The 17,428-nt window shown below is 34.1% G+C and overlaps 1 protein-coding gene across 1 annotated transcript in view; it reads right to left on the bottom strand.

The window, feature by feature from the left end:
- DACH1 (dachshund family transcription factor 1) overlaps positions 1-17,428 on the bottom strand; it is a 399,674-nt gene that overhangs the window by 109,612 nt on the left and 272,634 nt on the right. The window contains exon 4 of the mRNA XM_028526299.2: positions 15,394-15,566. Coding sequence (XP_028382100.1) covers positions 15,394-15,566 — 173 coding nt within the window. The remainder of the gene's footprint in view (positions 1-15,393; positions 15,567-17,428) is intronic.

The following is a 17,428-nucleotide window of genomic DNA, read 5'->3' as shown; positions in this document are numbered from 1 at the left end:
GACATAAGATACTTATTTGTTAACATTTTCCTTTTTGAACAGCAAGACATCTGTATACCTTTAGAGATCAACACACATAGGGCTTGAAAAAGAACTGACTTTTCAATAATTAATAAAATTTTGGAATGGTAGAAGTAAACTTCTACATGATACATAATAAATAAGAATTCATTCTTTATTAGGGTATAGTGATGTAAGTATTTAAAAAGGTTTTAACAATAAAAAGATTCTAAATACAATGGTTCTGCAGGAGGCTGTTTGGAAAAGATGAATGGTTAATGTAATATGAAAAATAGTGACTAAGTTCAAGGCTCTGTCCCACCAATGAGACCGAGGGTAATTCACATCTTTGGTCTCAGGGGTTCCATTTGCCCAGCGATAGTTCACCATCCTGTTTCACATTAGAATCATCCAGAACATTCTTGAACATGCCTATGACTGCCTGGCCTTCACAACCAGAGATTTGAGCTTAATGAGTGTTACAGGTTGAACTGTGTCCCCAGAAAATATCGAATGTGGTTTCATTTGGAAACAGAGTCCTTGTAAATGTAATTAGTTAAAATGACGCCATAGTGGAGTAGAGTGGGCTCGTTACAACATGATACTGGCCTTACAAGAAGATAATGTTAAGATATGGGGGGAAAACACCGTGTGAAGATGGCGGTTGGGGTTGGAGTTCTGCAGCTGCAATCCAAGGAATATTGAAGATGGTGGCCCAGAACCAGAAGCTATGGGAGAGGCAAGGAAGGATTCTACCTGGAATCTCAGAAGACACGTGATGTGCTGACATCTTGATTTCAGAGTCTAGGCCTCAGAAATATGAGAGTAGGAATTTCAACTGTTTTAAACCACACTTTTTGTGGCACTTTGTTACAGCAGCTCTATGTACACTGAGTCAGAAGTGGGGTCCAGACACCAGTAAGTTTTTAAGGCTCTTCAGGTGATTTTAATGTTCATCCAAGATTGAGTACCACTGGTTTCATATTTTTTTTAATTTTTCAATTTTGAAAGTTGTCTAAAAACAGATATGCTAAGGCTTACCTTCTGAGGAGCATGACAAATAAATGAAAATAACAAGAAAAAAATGGCCAAGACTTCATCCAAAATTCATACACAAGATGATTTTCCATTATATATTCCATTGGATAAACAATAATCCCATAAGAAGCTTCATGACAGATTTACAAGATCAAATAATATTATAACCAATAAAAAGAAAAAAAAAACTAAATTCTACTCTCAAAAATTGCATATTAGAATCTTGTAAAGATAACTTCTTGAACTTTAAGGATTTTGGAATTCTTGGATAGTTCAAAATGTGTGGACATGTTTCTAATTGGGAAAACTAAAACCTCTCAGAAAATGGATGTATTGTTAAATTATATTATAACACTAGCCCTTTACCTCAATTGATCAGAGGTTAATAATTCAATGTTGAATTTTCTGCAAATTGCAAAATTGGTTGTTATGTAAGTAAGTGTGACAATCCATCAATATATTTTCCTATCCAAGTCATGTGGGGTTGTGTTTGAAAGACTACAAATGAGCAAGAGAGAGAGATGGAGCAGGAAAGAAGGAAAGAGGGAGACATATGCATATATCCCTAATGTTAAAATTTATAATTAGCTTGTTCAGGAAAGTTTATGGAGTTCCACCATACATACAATTGTGGAACTCTTTTATAGTCTGTATAAAGGTATTAATAACCTATGTTATAGCTAACTGCATACATGACCAGAGATACTCTATAAAGAGTTTAACCTTGATATATTGAAATTCTGGAAAAGAGGACATCTGAAATTAATACAAAATAATATTGAATGTAAGCTGTAATTTAAAAATTAAAAATTTGTATAATGTATAAAACAAATAAAAAAGAAGACATGGGTTTGTCTATTGTTTAAAGCTAATTTCTAATACATCTAACTTAACACTTGCATTATATAGAAAAACTGTATGCATTTGAGAAAGAATATTGCTATATTTTTATATAAATAAAACTTTCTAAATTAACTGTTCCATATTCTTCAATAGGTTATTTACATCAATGTTTATCCATTGTTGCATTTTACTATTTCCCTTCATAAATATATGAACAATCATAATTGCAGTGTCACATGTTTGGCTGACTACAGATAAAGTACAATTTTGAAACCAATCAATCCCTCCAAAATCATGTTGAAAGTCTGAGTTTGCTATTATAACAGATTTCATTGCAGTGCTAATGGACCACATGAGAAACTAATTTTTTTCCTGAGTAACTCATAATATATTTAACTATTTAATGCATGCATAACACTATAGAAACAATGGTTTTACCATTACAAGCAATTGTTGCTTAATTTTTCTACATCAGTATAAAAGAAGTATTTCATTAGTCAATATATTTTATTGTCAATGTTTATCCTGTTAATTCTTTTCATTTATGCATTATTCACTTATACATTTACACAGTCAAAATATTCTAAAGATCACATAATAAAATAATTAAAAAATAAACTAGATTAAAATGTTAATGTAAAAGGCATTTCAAAAGCACAATTTTAGGCTTAGAAAATATAGGTAAAGTTGTGGATTTAAGTTAGCTTTAGCTTATTTTTACTTTAAGAACTATTTACTTTAACTATTTCTTTGTCTAAGAACAAAGGATGCAGGACAATACTAAATATTTTTATTGAAAGAAAATATTTTAATTTACGCAAATTTTTATAATTTAAAAGTTTAAGTATTCAACTGAAACTTTCTATTAATTGAGATACAACATACCCAGTCATTTCACTTATTATGCAATTTAATCTTTGTTCTTTGAAGAATCTCATTAAAGTAAAATCTATTGAGCAAATAAAATTTAATGTATTTTTGTACAATAAATTAATTTATTTCAATAGCTTAATTCTTTTATCATATTTATATGCTTGCCTTTTGAGAGTCTGCTGTAAGAGGGAGTATAATGGAGACAGTAAAGAGTTGCTTATGAGAGAATCTCATAATTATTACTAAAACACAAGAGATAATGAATTTTATTCGGACATAATAAGAAGCGTTTAATGTCTGTAGGGAAACTACGTAAAGAGGATTTATCATTTCACCTATATAATAACCTTTAACCTCCACGATGGGCCTGAAGTAGGACAAAGAGGAAGGGTATTTAATTTAGTACTTCAACACACTATTTTTATAGTCCTCCATCAAAAATCCACCAATCAATAAAACACCATCTTTTCCAATGTTCCATCTTTATAAAACTAGCCACAATAATAAATGAAAGTTTAGGAGGAAAACTCTCTCACTGAATGGAAAAAAAGGTCATACTAATAAACTAGTGTTAACAGAATAACAAGACTAACAATAAAGAAAAGTTGCATTTATTGCTGCTGGGTAGAACAGGAAGTATTGATCTCTAGGATAATTCAGATTCAAAGGTGGAATACAAAATGATGTATTTTAAAGTAAAAGGAATAAAATGTTCACTATTATATACATGGGATTAATTAAACATTTTTAAAATTCTATGGTCTAATTTCCTCCTATCATAGTATGAATTATATTTTAACAACTTCAAATATTTTCTTAGACTAACTCTAAATAATCATAACTCATTTCTCTGAAGGTTTTTTCTTTAAATTTAGCTTTACTTTGGCTCTCTTTTTATTTATTTTCATTTTCATCTATCACTTAAAGATGGCCTCAATAAATATGTTATAAAAGTGGGGTAAAGATATTTCGAACATTAAATTCTTCTCTTGATATAACACTTTTTAAATTTTGAAATAAATTTTTATTTTTTTAATTTTGTTTTATTGATTATGCTATTACAGTTGTCCTGGTTTTTTCCCCTTTGCCCCCCTCCACCCAGCACCCCTGCTCCCTCAGGCAATCTCCACATCATTGTTCATGTCCATGGGTCATGGTATAAGCTATTTGGCTACTCCTCATAGCTATTCTGCAACTACTTATTTGTACTTCCTAATCCCCTCACCTCTTCACCCATTTCCCCCGACATACTTCCTGTCTGGAAATCATCAATACACTCTCTGTATCCATGATTCTGTCTCTATTCTCCTTGTTTGCTTTGTTTATTTTTTGGATTCAATTGTTGACAGATTGTATTTTTGCCATTTTATTGTTCATAGTTTTAGTCTTCTTTTTCTTTTTTTTAAAGCTCATTCTTTTTTTTTAAATGTATGCTTTTTTTTAAAGATTTTATTTATTTATTATTTTTTTTGGAGAGGGAAGGGAGGGAGGGGGGAGAGAGAGAGAGAGAGAGAGAGAGAGAGAGAGAGAGAGAGAGAGACATCAATGTGTGGTTGCTGGGGGTTATGGCCTGCAACCCAGGAATGTACCCTGGCTGAGAATCGAACCTGGGACACTTTGGTTCCCAGCCCGCGCTCAATCCACTGAGCTACGCCAGCCAGGTAGTCTTCTTTTTCTGAAGTAAGTCCCTTTAACAGTTCACATAATAATGGTTTGATGACAATGAACTCCTTTAGTTTTTTCTTGTCTGGGAAGCTCTTTATCTGCCCTTTGATCCTAAGTGACAGCTTTGTTGTGTAGAGCACTCTTGGCTGAAGGTCCCTGCTTTTCAGGATGTTGAATATTACTGGCCAATCCCTTCTAGCCTGTAAAGTTTCTTTTGATAAATCATTTGACAGTCTTATGGGAACTCCCTTGTAGGTAACTAACTTCTTTTCTCTTGCTGGGGTTTTAAGATTCTGCTTTATCTTTAACCTTTGGCATTTTAATTATGATGTGTGTTGGAGTGGGCCCCTTTGCATCCATCTTGTTTGGGACTCTCTGTGTTTCCTGAACTTGCATGTTTATTTCTTTCACCAAATTAGGGAAGTTTTCTTTCATTATTTTTTCAAATAGATTTCCAATTCCTTGCTCCTTCTCTTCTCCTGGCACCCCTCTGATGCAAATGTTGGACATCTTGAAGTTGTCCTAGAGGCTTACACTATCCTCATTTTTTTGGATTCTTTTTTCTTCTTGTTTGTGCTAATTGGCTGTTTTTTTTTGCTTCCTTATGTTCCAAATCATTGATTTTATTCTCCACTTCACCCATTCTACTGTTGTTTCCCTGTGAATTATTCTTTATTTCAACTAGTATATTCTTTGTTTCTGACTGGATCTTTTTTATGATGCTGAGATCCTCACTAAGTTCTTTGAGCATCCTTATATCCAGTGTTTTTAAGTCTGCACCTGATAGATTGCTTATCTTCTTTTTTTAAAATTCTTTTTCTAGAGTTTCAATCTGTTCTTTCATTTGGGCCATGTTGTTTTGTCTCATTTTGGCAGCATCCCTGTATTTGTTTCTATATAATAGGTAGAGCTGCTTTGACTCCTTGTTAGTGTGGTCTAATGTAGTAGGTGTCCTGTAGGGTCCAGTGGCACAGCCTCCCCTATCACCCAAGATGGATACTTGAGGTATGCCCTTCATGTAGGCTGAGTGCAACCTCCTCTTATAGTTGAGACTTGATTGCTTTTGGCAGATCAATGGGAGGGATTTACCCAGGCCAGTCAGCTGCAAGGACTGACTGTGACCACTGACCACCAACCTCCATGGAGGATCAGCTGTGCAGGTGCAGGGTGGTGGTCCAACATGGTTTGTAGTTGTACACTGAGTGTGCTGGCCCTGGGATTTCCCAGGTGGTGCAGGCCAAGGTCAGCCCCTACCTGTGTCTTGCCCAAGGCCACCTTGCCTGAGCTATAAAGCATTCTCAGATGGCTGCTACTTGTGTTGGACTTGGAGAGTCCGAGGCAAAGCCAAGCTGTGAATCTAAGCTGGATGCTGCTAGTGCATGGCCTGGGGTTCACTGAGGCCAGCTGTTGCTTGTTAGAGAGGATTTAGGAAGTAGTGCACCATGTGCCAACACCAGCCATTCATACGGAAAAGCAGATTGGGTGGGCCTGTAAGTTGGGTGGGCAAGAGTCTGGTGGGATCTCCAAGACCGGTCAAAAAGAGTTAGCCAGGTTGATGGAGTCTCAGATATGGTACCAGCTTGCTGGCTCTGTGGCTCAGTGTGGATGATGTGGTTTCTTTAATTTCACAATTATCAGAGCTCCATTCAACTCAATTTCTGATGTTACTTAGTGATGGTTGTTCTATATTTAGCTGTAATTTCAATGGTGGTTATGCAAAGAGGTGAGTCATGTCTGTGTATGACCCATCTGGGGTGGAAGTTTTGATATAACTGTTAATTTACAAAATTGAAATTGACTGGCACTTAGTATAACCTAAATTCCTGAACTTCCAGACAACTCAGACAAGTTTTTTCACTCAAAGAATATTTACTGAACATCTAATATGGGCCAGTGTCCTAAGCTCTACTTATATGTAAGTAAACAAAACTGACAAAAATCTTATCACCCATGCCACATACAGCTTAAACTAGCAAATGTTGTGAAGGAAGCCCAGAATCGTACACACTGATGAAGTGTGACATCCAAATTTGTTGTTCTGGAAAAAATGAACAAAGAAGACAAGTGGTAGAGCTGGGATCCTGGATCCAGGAAAATGTTTAAAAGGGCTTCTGGGAGACATAGTAAATGATGCTAACGTGATTCCATCTGGTGGAGGCTCGGGCAACTACCATCAAAGCTCCATGACTCCAAGTTCTAAACTGAGGCTTCAGGAGATATTTCCATAGCCCTTTTTATTTGTTTTGATGACCATATTCAAGAATTACTCAGTTTTGCTAAATGTAAAAATGGTAGGACTCATAAGTATAATCATAACAATATTATTCTCCTATCTTTTCAAACTTATTTAATGTTGGTAAGAGATAACATTTTTTCCACAGACAACATTATATTTCAGATTACTATTTGGGAATATAATGTTGTACAATTATTTTATGCAGTAAAATACTGTCTTGACTCAAGTTATAATTGATCCCTATGAAATAATAAATACTAGCATATTAATGAAAAGGTAAGCCATGTTCCTTTACCACACTCAAGGATGGGTGAGCACAGGGAGGAAAGCATGAGCAAAAGATACATTGGGACTTGTCCGGCACTGCCTTTAACTGGCATCAGTCTCTCTGCGCATGGCTGATACTTAAAGCTCACTGTTTATCTACTGAAGGCACTGTGCAGGTTGTCAGAGGCCACCACCTGATGAATCTAACTTGTGTCTAAGTTCTTCTGCCCCCTGAATTTCCTGCCTAGTTGTAACTGAATGCTCGATTCTAGCGGATTCGGGGGCAAGATGGTATATATTCCCATCAGAACACATAATGTCTGCTTAGTTGCATTTTATGATGCTAGCCACTACTATGAGTATGGGCTATACTCACCACTTCATTAGGACTTACAGTTTGGTGGTATTCTTAATATTTCATTTCTTATTTGTTTATTTGTTAGAAAATTTACAGGATCAGAAATTTCCATAGAAAATTATTTGTTTACTCTGAGGTATAGTTTATATGGGAAATGCTTGACTCCACCCCTTTATTTAAACCTTTGTGCTTTAAAAAAATAAGTTCCCTAGAATTTTCCAAAGGTGAATGATGAATTTATTTTTCAGTATTGTTACAAGCTCATGGATTGAAATATATGAGATCTGTTTGAAAACAGTGATGTATTGGATCTTAAGAGGTGGTTCTGTTTTAATACTGTTTTTCCTTGCTAGTGACCTTTCATCATTTAATATCAATATTCAAACATTAAAAGAACATACTTAACTATTTTTTAAAAATCCAAATAAAATTACATAAAACATGTTTTTGTAAAAGAACACCTATGTTTAGAAGTAATACATACATCTAATTTACGGCTTCCAAAAAATAAACTATTCTTTACATAAGAACAAACATGAGGCACATGACGTTACTCTAATAGTTTAATCCACTTTAGAAATCAGGTCACCCTGGTTCCAGTGTTGATAATTATGAAACATTTTACATTTCATATATGTAAAGTCCTATTTACTAAGAGCAATTTAAGGACTTTGTTTTGAAGGAAATCATCAGACAATGGAAAATTTATTCTTTGTATTTTTTCAAGTTTTCAGTCTTTAAATAAGAATGTCATGAAGTCTGTTTCTCTCTTTCCCTTTCTCACACATACACACATGCACACACACCACAGGTCAACAGAGAAAATTAATTAATTTAACTCACATTTTCTATTCTTAAAAAACCTTACAATGCAGTATAAAAATGTTTATCTAATAATGTAGAATAATTTGAATGTTGCTAAATTCCTCAAAAACAATTCTATATTATCCCTGAAGAAAACTGAAATTTGAAAAAATACATTATAAATCTGCTTTGTATACTACTGTACTGCAAAACATCCCAATAAGCCAAATACACTTTTGTTATGTGAAAGGGGCTGAAACAGAGAAAGGAAGGGAAGAGGAGAGGAAATGGGGGAGAAGGTTCTTATTATACCATTTTAAAAGCTTAAGATGGATTCCTTATAAGATTATAAAACTTATTTTAGATGGATGATGGTAGATGTTTAGGGAGAAAATATAACTAGTAATAAGATGAAGCTAGTATCAGTGTACAAAGCCTTTTAATGATTTTATAAATACTAACTTTTTTATCAAGACCACCCGATGAGGTAGTAATCTTATTAATCCCAGTGTTCACAAAAGAAAACAAAAATGAAGGTATTAAATGATTTGTTTAAGGTCACATGACCAGCAGGTACTACAGCAGGAATACAAACCTAAGAAATCTTCCTCCAGAACGCATGTTTAAACCCCTATAATAATTACACCTTTATTCTTTTCCATTTTTTCAGCAAGAACCTTTTTTTTCAGTCTTTATGATATTATTGTGAATTTATTAAATAAAAACTGAGAAGAATATTGATTTATTCAGGGGGACTTGGGGTTACTTGATGAATTATACCCAAAGAGAATCAATTAGTAGAACATTTCAGCCTATTAGGAATTCTCTAATGACAAGAAGAATTGATCTCTTGATTTATACTGTTTATTTTCCTCAGTGATTTAAGGCGAAACAAGTAATACATCCTTCACAATTTGGAAATGATGCGAAGAAGGTATAAATAGATAATATGATAGTTCAGATTGTTAACATTCAGAAGTATCTAAAAAACCCAAGTCAATGAACTGGAAAAAACAATATGGATAAATGGAGATTCTTAATATGAGTAAAAGCTGAAGAATTGGTTAGAATTTTGTGCCATAAGGGTATGAAATTTGCTGGGTCACAAATTCAAATAGCAAAACAGTTTTATGAATTATTATTTAATTTATAAGCAATTGTCCAAATTGAGATTTATATTAGTATTGGTTTCTCATCCCTGGCCATTTCACTTCTAGGATTTCTAGAATATTGTATGGGAAGGGTTAAGGAGGAAGTGGGTATGTTTTTTAAATGGCCAACCAACTAGCTTGAAGAGAAATGGTCAGAAAAATTAGAATATTTGATCTGGAGGAAAGAAACTCTACAGGTGACCTGTATATTTAGATGGCTAAGACACAGGAAAAAATTAATAAGTATTTCATTCTAAGAAAATATAATAAAGTTCAGATGAAGCTATTGAGATGAAAATTTTAATTTGATTAAGGAATACCTTCCTCACTCTTAAATTTGCTATAGTTCTACTACAAAAGGTCACATATATAAAAATGGGTAGGAAGGATGCATGAATTATTTATCCATCATTGGGGGCAGGTAGCTGGATTATATAATATCGAATATCCCAAGTCTATGTGTCTTCATGTTCTATAAATATTAAGTAGTAAAGATGGATGGGTCTCACTGACACATAACAGACTAATACAGAGTTTATAATTTAATATATTCTTACAGACAGTGGCTATTAGTTGTTCAAATTAGAATTAATATTGTCTAAATAGTATATGCTCATTTCCTCCTCAGAGCAATCTTACTAAAGTATTCCTCATAGTCTAAAGCAATCAACCAGAAAAAGCCTAATTTAATATTTTGGTAAACTACATCATGAAAGTTTACATTTAAAGCAAATAGCTACTATGTTATAGGGGCACTGTCTTCATGTATATAATTTTCTTTTGTTCATTTTTTTCCTTGAAAAAATAACTTTAAATGCTGGAATAATTTTAGATTTACAAAACAATGGCAAAGATAATACAGAGAATTTCCATATGCCCTTGTCCGAAATGTTAATATCTTCCAATATCACAGAACATTTATCAAAACTAAGAGACCTCCATGGTACATAATTATTAACTAAACTTCACACAGACTGTATTTCACCACTTTTTATACAAGCATGTTTCTGTTTTGTTTCAATATCTCCTCTGAGGGTCACACATTGCATTTACTTCTTACGTCTCTTTCAGTCTCTGAGTTTCTTAGTCTTTCCTTGTTGGTTTATGACCTTGACTGATTTGAGGTTTAGTGGTCTGGTGTTTTGTAGGATGTCTCTGAACTGGAGTTTGTCTGGTGGTTTTTAATTTATTTTTTAAAAATTTAATGCAAAAACCTATGGCTCGATAGTGGTTGAGAGTTGAGTTTAAGCTGCCACAACCTAAGACTCACATGAGTTTGAGTTCATTGGAGCTTTAGTGTAAGAATCAGCATTTTTTCTATAAAAACCAAACTAGTAAATATGTTATTAAACTCTGCTTTTTATAGCAAAGAAGCCATAAAAATTATGTAAAGTAAAAAGTGTGGCTGAGTTTCAAAAATTTTTATTAATGGACACTCTAATTTGAATATACTTAAATATCATATAATTTTCATGTGTCATGACATATTTTTCTTTTAATTTTCTCCCCTATCATTTAAAAATGTAAGATAATTCTTAACTCATGGTCCATACAAAAATTGGCAGGAGGTGGATTTCACTCAAGGATGGCAGCTTTTGAATCCTGCTCTGCAGTTTGTATTGGTATGTATTTTCATAAATAAGTTTAGGAGAAAAATCATTAGAGCTCATGTATGCCATATAAACAGGTAATAAAAATGATATTTTAAAATATGTAACTCTGAGAACTATGTTTTTGCTTCTCTTCTGTCCTACAAACTCTTATTACCATTCCCATTTAGGCTGAGCTTTAATTTTAATTCTTGTCAGTACTCAGAAAATGTACATGGTATATTCCAGCACCTGAAAGATCCTGAAAGTTTATATTTTCCTTTCACATGCTATTTCCCTTATTATTTTAACATTCTTTCAGATGGGAGTAAGTCTCCTTTAGTATTTAACATTTTACTTTTTTATTCTTTTTTTAACTTTTTTTAAATATCTGTTCAAATACAGTTGTCTCCATTTTCCCCTCATCACTTCCCCTGACCCCAGCCATCCCTATGTCCCACAGTTGATCCTATTTGGCCTTCACATTTCAAATCTTTTTAGGAAAACAATTAGGAGGCACTATTCCGATTACTCCGTTTGGCCCCCTACTATTTAATGTTACAAGGGAGTCAACCATTTTCTTTAGAGGAAATAAAACTGTCCTCCAAATTAAGTTTAACTAGTATATATTATATGAGTTTACTAAATACTGCTAGTGCTATAAAGTTTACAATATATAAATTTCTATAGGTTGATTTATTAACTTGAATTTCCTAATATTTGGAATTAAAGAGGAAACCTATTTCCCACAGTTATTCTCTGAAGCCATGTTCACAATTTTTCTCTGGTTTAAAACATTACGCTAAGTGAAATAAGCCAGTCAGAGAAAGACGAGTACCATGTTTTCACTCATATGTGGAATCTAATGAACAAACTAAACTAACAAGCAAAGCTGAGACAGACTCATAGATGGGGAGCAGACTGACTGCTCTGGGGTGGATGGAGGGTTGGTGGGGTAGAGGGACCCAGCAAACAAGAAAAACAGAGAAAAAAATTCATGGAAACAGAGAACAGTGTGGTGATTACAGGGGTGGGGAAGTAGGTGGGTGGAGGTCAAGAGGGCATAGAGCAGGTAAATGGTAAAGGAAAATATACAGTGAAATAAAGTATAGACATAGAGAAACATTTACCAAAAAACATTAAAATTGAATCATGGATTTCTTGAAATGTGTTTTCTTTTAAAGTCTTCACCTGCCACCATCCAATTTGAAATTATACAGACAATGACCAGACTCAAAGAAAAAGTACAAATAAGACACGCAGAATTTCCACAACAGCCAATTGAACTTCACTTTCACCGTCGGCAATTTTAACTATCAGTTTCACTTTCTCTAATCATTCTCAATCACGGCCATTGTTTCCTATTTAGCTACTATCACCATTTACACAACAACATTCAAAAGTCCAGAATTTCCTTTAACCTATCTGTAGTCGAGCTACTGAAAGTATTTGCCCTAAGAGACTAGGAAGGGGGCCATCACTATAACCTCGGAGATGTTGGCACACATTTCAAAACATACTTTCTTACTCACTTTTTGCATATTTCCCACCTTTCTGCCTCTTTCTCTCTTCTCCATTCCCAACCTTAATTTAAGAAACCACAAGAATGTTTACTTTCCAATAATCTAGACTGTTTTCTAATAATCTAGACTGCTTTCTAACCTTCTAGAGGAAACCTGACTGCTTCCTTCCAAGATTTTAAAAGGAAGGTTCACTATCTAAGTATCATATTAACATTAGATATAGCCCAAATTAAACAAAATTAAATAAATCAAGCCTCCTGATAATATTGGAGGCTTTTAGATCCAGGAGTATGTAAGCTACCATATCACGTGCAAATTATCTACAGTTCATAACTAAGTCACCCATTTTTATTTTAAACTGATAAAAATATGTTCTTCCATCATATTTTTACTTTACCTATAAATCTAAGTCTTATCTAACTAAAAAGTTATCAAGAAGTTCTTAGTTTTGAAAGGGGAAATTGCATAATTAGTATTATAAAGATAATTCTCTATAGTAATTATTATTATATTTTTAAAAATGAGAATATTCACAACCTATAACTAATACTAGATTTGAATACTTTGACAAAGTAGCCATCAATTAAAATGATGGAAACACTTAGGTTTGTTCATTTGCCAAGGACTTTCTTAGGTAATATCAGTGAATGCGGTGATGATAGTGTTGAATTCTCAGTAATAACTATGACCAAAAATGATCATAAATGAAATTGTACAGTGATACCTTGATTAACAAATCATGTGGTAACTAAGAAACCCTCTAAAAGTTACTCAGAATGAAGTAGCAAGTTCCAAAGTTCTCTCCCCAGTCCTTGGCTGATGACAACGTAGCGTTCTTTACCATTCTCTCAGGTCAAGATTTTAAAGAAGTTGTTCTGGGTCTTTTGTGATATCTTGTTATTTTTCCTCTGGTTGGGGTACTTCGGCAAATAATATTAGGGACCAGTATACATCTTTGTTTATAGAGCCATTCTTATAATAAAAATGCTATTTGCATATTATTCAACATTCTATATAACTAATAGGCTCTTTTAAAAATATATTATACATGTATCCATAACAGATAGTAGCATACCCTGAAGCAATCACTGGCCTTTTTAGTATTTCCATAAATTTGCCTTTTCCAGAATGTCAAACACTTGAAATCATATAGTATGTAGCCATTTTAGACTGGCTTCTTTATTAGAAGTATACATTTACATTTCTTTGCCTAGATGGCTCATTTTTTTTTTGTTCTGAATACTACTACAATTTAAGGTGTGGAGAATTCAGCTAAACTATTCCATGGTATTGCTGCCTATGCATTTCTTTTGCTTGGCCAAGTGGACTGCAGGGACCTTAAACTGACACTGACCCCCTCATGCTAGTAGTGCATGCTCTAGACAGCAGCCACAGAGTCACAAGCAACTGTCAGTCTGTGACATGGTTCTCCCAAGAGCCCTTGTGGTCAACAGTCTCCTCTTAGACCACAGCCTTGGGGCTTCCCCAAATCCTGCTCTTTTGATTTGAAGATTTGAACTGACCCATGCAACTGCCCAGGAGCCCCAAAGAACTCTATCATGGACCCTAAAGGCATTTGCCCAGGTCCTGCCTTGCTTTCTCTGCCTGCACCCTGCCCTGACCTCCCCATGTGGTCCCTCCAGGCATGCCAGGTGCTTCCTCCATCACTTGTGAGTAATAAACTATTCTCAGTTTCTCTGGTCTGCTGTTAAACTGTGGCTCACCATTAGGCACCCTGTGCTCCACTTAACAAATGTTTAAAAAAACTATAACATACAGATGTACAATAACATTTTTTATCTCTTCATCTATGAAAGGTCATCTTCTGAATGTAATGTTTTATTAAATTTATTATGGTGACATTAGTTAATAAGACTATGTAGGTTTCAAGTATATAATTCTAGGATATATCATCTGTATGCTGCCCCGTGTGTTTATCACCCAAGGTCGACTCTCCTTCCATCTAAAGGACGTCTTGTTTGCTACCAAATTTTGGCAATTATGAAAAAAGCTGCTATAAATACCCACATGACAGTTTTTATGTAGAGGCATTTTTCTATTCATTTGGGTAAATACTAAGGAGCTCGGTACATATCATGCAATCATATAGTAAGAGTATATTTAGTTTCATAAGAAACCACAAAACTGTCTTCCAAAAGGGTTGTACCACTTTTCATTCCCACCAACAATGAAGTGGGATTGTAACAGAGCTTTTTATGTAAAACATGTTTTAGAGGGATCTATAAATTCTCGTGCATTATATTTAGAAAAAAAAAAGGTAATGATTATGTCGAATAAAGATAAGGCATCATGAGGTAGCTTTTACTTAGTTTAAAATTTACTATTTTCTGACAATGGATTTAAAATGCTTTGATTTAAATACACATTATAAAATAATATAAATAAAAATAAATATATACATGCACTTTTAAGAACACATGCATAACCTCCAAAAGAGAGAGAGAATAGTGTGTATACATACATAGGATGTTTGTATAACCGTGTTATCTTCCACTTACAGTGTACTTGTATTCATGTTTTAAAAACCTTAATTTTCATTATTTTGTTTAGTTTTTATACCTACATGTGTTTTATCTACAGAATCAGAAAGATTGAGTTACGTGCCCAAAGCAACACAGCTAGGAAGTGGAAGAACCACAGTTTAACACTTCTCGTCTTCTGAAAACAAATCAGTTCTCTTTCCCAGGCCTTAAGGTTCCTAACACCACAGGCACACACACATGCATGCATGACTATATGCATGCACCCAATCATACATAAGCACACACAAAATTTAAACTGATCATTTAACTTCCTATGTTTATCTCTCTTAACAGATACAGTAGAGAACTTGAAATCAGCCTAGTCTGCCTAAATATTCTACCCCTGGTTCTAATTACAGCAAGTGATCTTTCTCGTAATCTATTTACTGTCATTTCATTTTTTGTACTTAGAATTACTTGTGGAATAAGAAAAACTGAGAGATGGTGATGGCTTAAGATGATGTTTTTGTGTAAGTGTAAACAATCCTGTGAGGAACAATTACCTTAATCACAGAGGTCTCGACTCTGGATGGGGGACTCTGAACTTGTGCTGCTGCCGCCATATTTGCGATGGTGCTGAGATGGTTCATCTGGCTCATTGCCATGGTGACAGACGCTGGAGGTAGGCTGACGGGAATTAGAGGGTGGGGCATCATCATAAAAGGAAGTTCCAGTCCTATAAAAAAAATCACATATATCGTCATTGCTCTACTCTAATAAAACTAGGAAGCATGGTATGCCCCTTTTATTAAAATGGTTAAGAACATGCATCACTGAATATTGAACCATTTAGAGATGCCTAATAATGAGAGTCAAAGAAGAAATTTTTGTCCTCTTTGTATGCAACAATACCCACTCACCACACAGGGAAATTAGGCTTACAGCTGACAAGTTTGGTGCCCCGTTTTATCACATCACCGCTCTTCATATGTTTGATACAAATGGCCAACTGTTTCCCATATTATTCTTTTGATCAGCCTAATTCTTGTTTAAAGCACCAGGGTTTTCTTTAACTTATCACAATTAGTTATTTAATGTAGTATGTCTTTATTATGTCCTACAACTAGGCTTTTTTGTTTTCTTTGCAACTAAAATTTGTAGTGCTAAAAATGCCATCATGCCATTTGGCAGGAGGTGGCTCTGCTGAAGCTGGTGGAGAGGAGGACTAAGGGGAAGGCTACCCACTCCAGGCACACAAGGGTGGTAACAGAGGCCGGGGATCCCTGGTGGGTGGGGGTAAGGGGGAGAGTATAGTGTTTCCTTTTCCGAAGAACCATAACTGTTGCTTGTGGGGAATGAATATAAGTTATCGGGATACAATCTTATTCCAAATCTTCTAATGACTAACTTGAAACGAGGTTTTTCAAAAGCATATTACATTTGGAGATTGGCCAAGTAATTTCTTGGGAAATAAGCTGGAGTAAGTAAATTTCCTCTAAACCCTATTTTCTTTTTGATTTTCTGTTTCTTAGAGAGGTTCTCAAATATTTGAAAAATAACATTTCTACAGCAGTTAGCCTATTTGGAAAATCTAATCCTATTTGACTAACCATCTTAATATAAAATGGGCTCCATTATATACCTGGAGAATTAATTACTTCCTTGAAATGAAGCACACTGATAGTTATGGAATGCTAATGTATCCTTGTATTCAACAGTATCCTAGTCACCATTCAGGATTAAAGTTCCTCACTTGATTCCACAGCAAATCCTGAACAAGAAACCACTAAATGCCCAATTGGGTTTGTCATAGTAGGAAGAACCCAAAAGATCACTTTACAAAAGAAAATAATGTCACAGCCATAAATTAAATGTGTGTGAATCAATAAATACATCATTTGTTTTCAACCAGAGAAAGTGATTGTGGTAACATCAATGCTAAAATCAAAACAGTGCATTCAAGAGTGTGCATTTCAATATTGGTAGCTGTGTTATTTCAATTCTGATGTCCCAAATTAAATTATTTTCATACTAATGTATTGCTTAACTGACTCTGTCAAATATATGGACTACCCACTTAAAAATTTTGTGATATCCCTGTCAACTCATGAGATTTCGTTTCCTAAAATAAACCATATTTTTATGGAATATGCTTAGAAACAGCAAAGTTGGTAAAACTCCAATTTCAATGCTTTAGCTCTATTAACAGCCTCATTGTAAAATCTCTACGACACAGTTTTTAATGAAGAACACTTAGTTACTGCCATGATTTTTTTCCATTTACTTCATGAAGACAGTTAAGGTTCAATATAAATTCAAACTCATTAGCTCAATACTGTCTGGATCTTAGAGTAAATTGTTCAGAAGTGGATAATGAAAACTCAATTCAAATTCTTCAGCAATCAAACAAAGCAATTTTATTAAACAATGAAAAGGATCAATTAAAATTGATATCTTTATTATTTTATAAGAAACCATGACAGCTTTTGACATAAAAAAGTTTATAGCTTTATACGGAAATGACTAACATAAAAAAATTCTTCCAGCTTGCTCCTATACTGTGGTATAAATGTTCACTTTCATATCCACAAATTTGTA

This window comes from Phyllostomus discolor, chromosome 11 (genome assembly GCF_004126475.2).
Source record: "Phyllostomus discolor isolate MPI-MPIP mPhyDis1 chromosome 11, mPhyDis1.pri.v3, whole genome shotgun sequence".
NCBI classification, from domain to species: domain Eukaryota; kingdom Metazoa; phylum Chordata; class Mammalia; order Chiroptera; family Phyllostomidae; genus Phyllostomus; species Phyllostomus discolor.
Note: the sequence above shows the minus strand (reverse complement) of the source record. Positions and strands in the feature narration are given on the sequence as shown.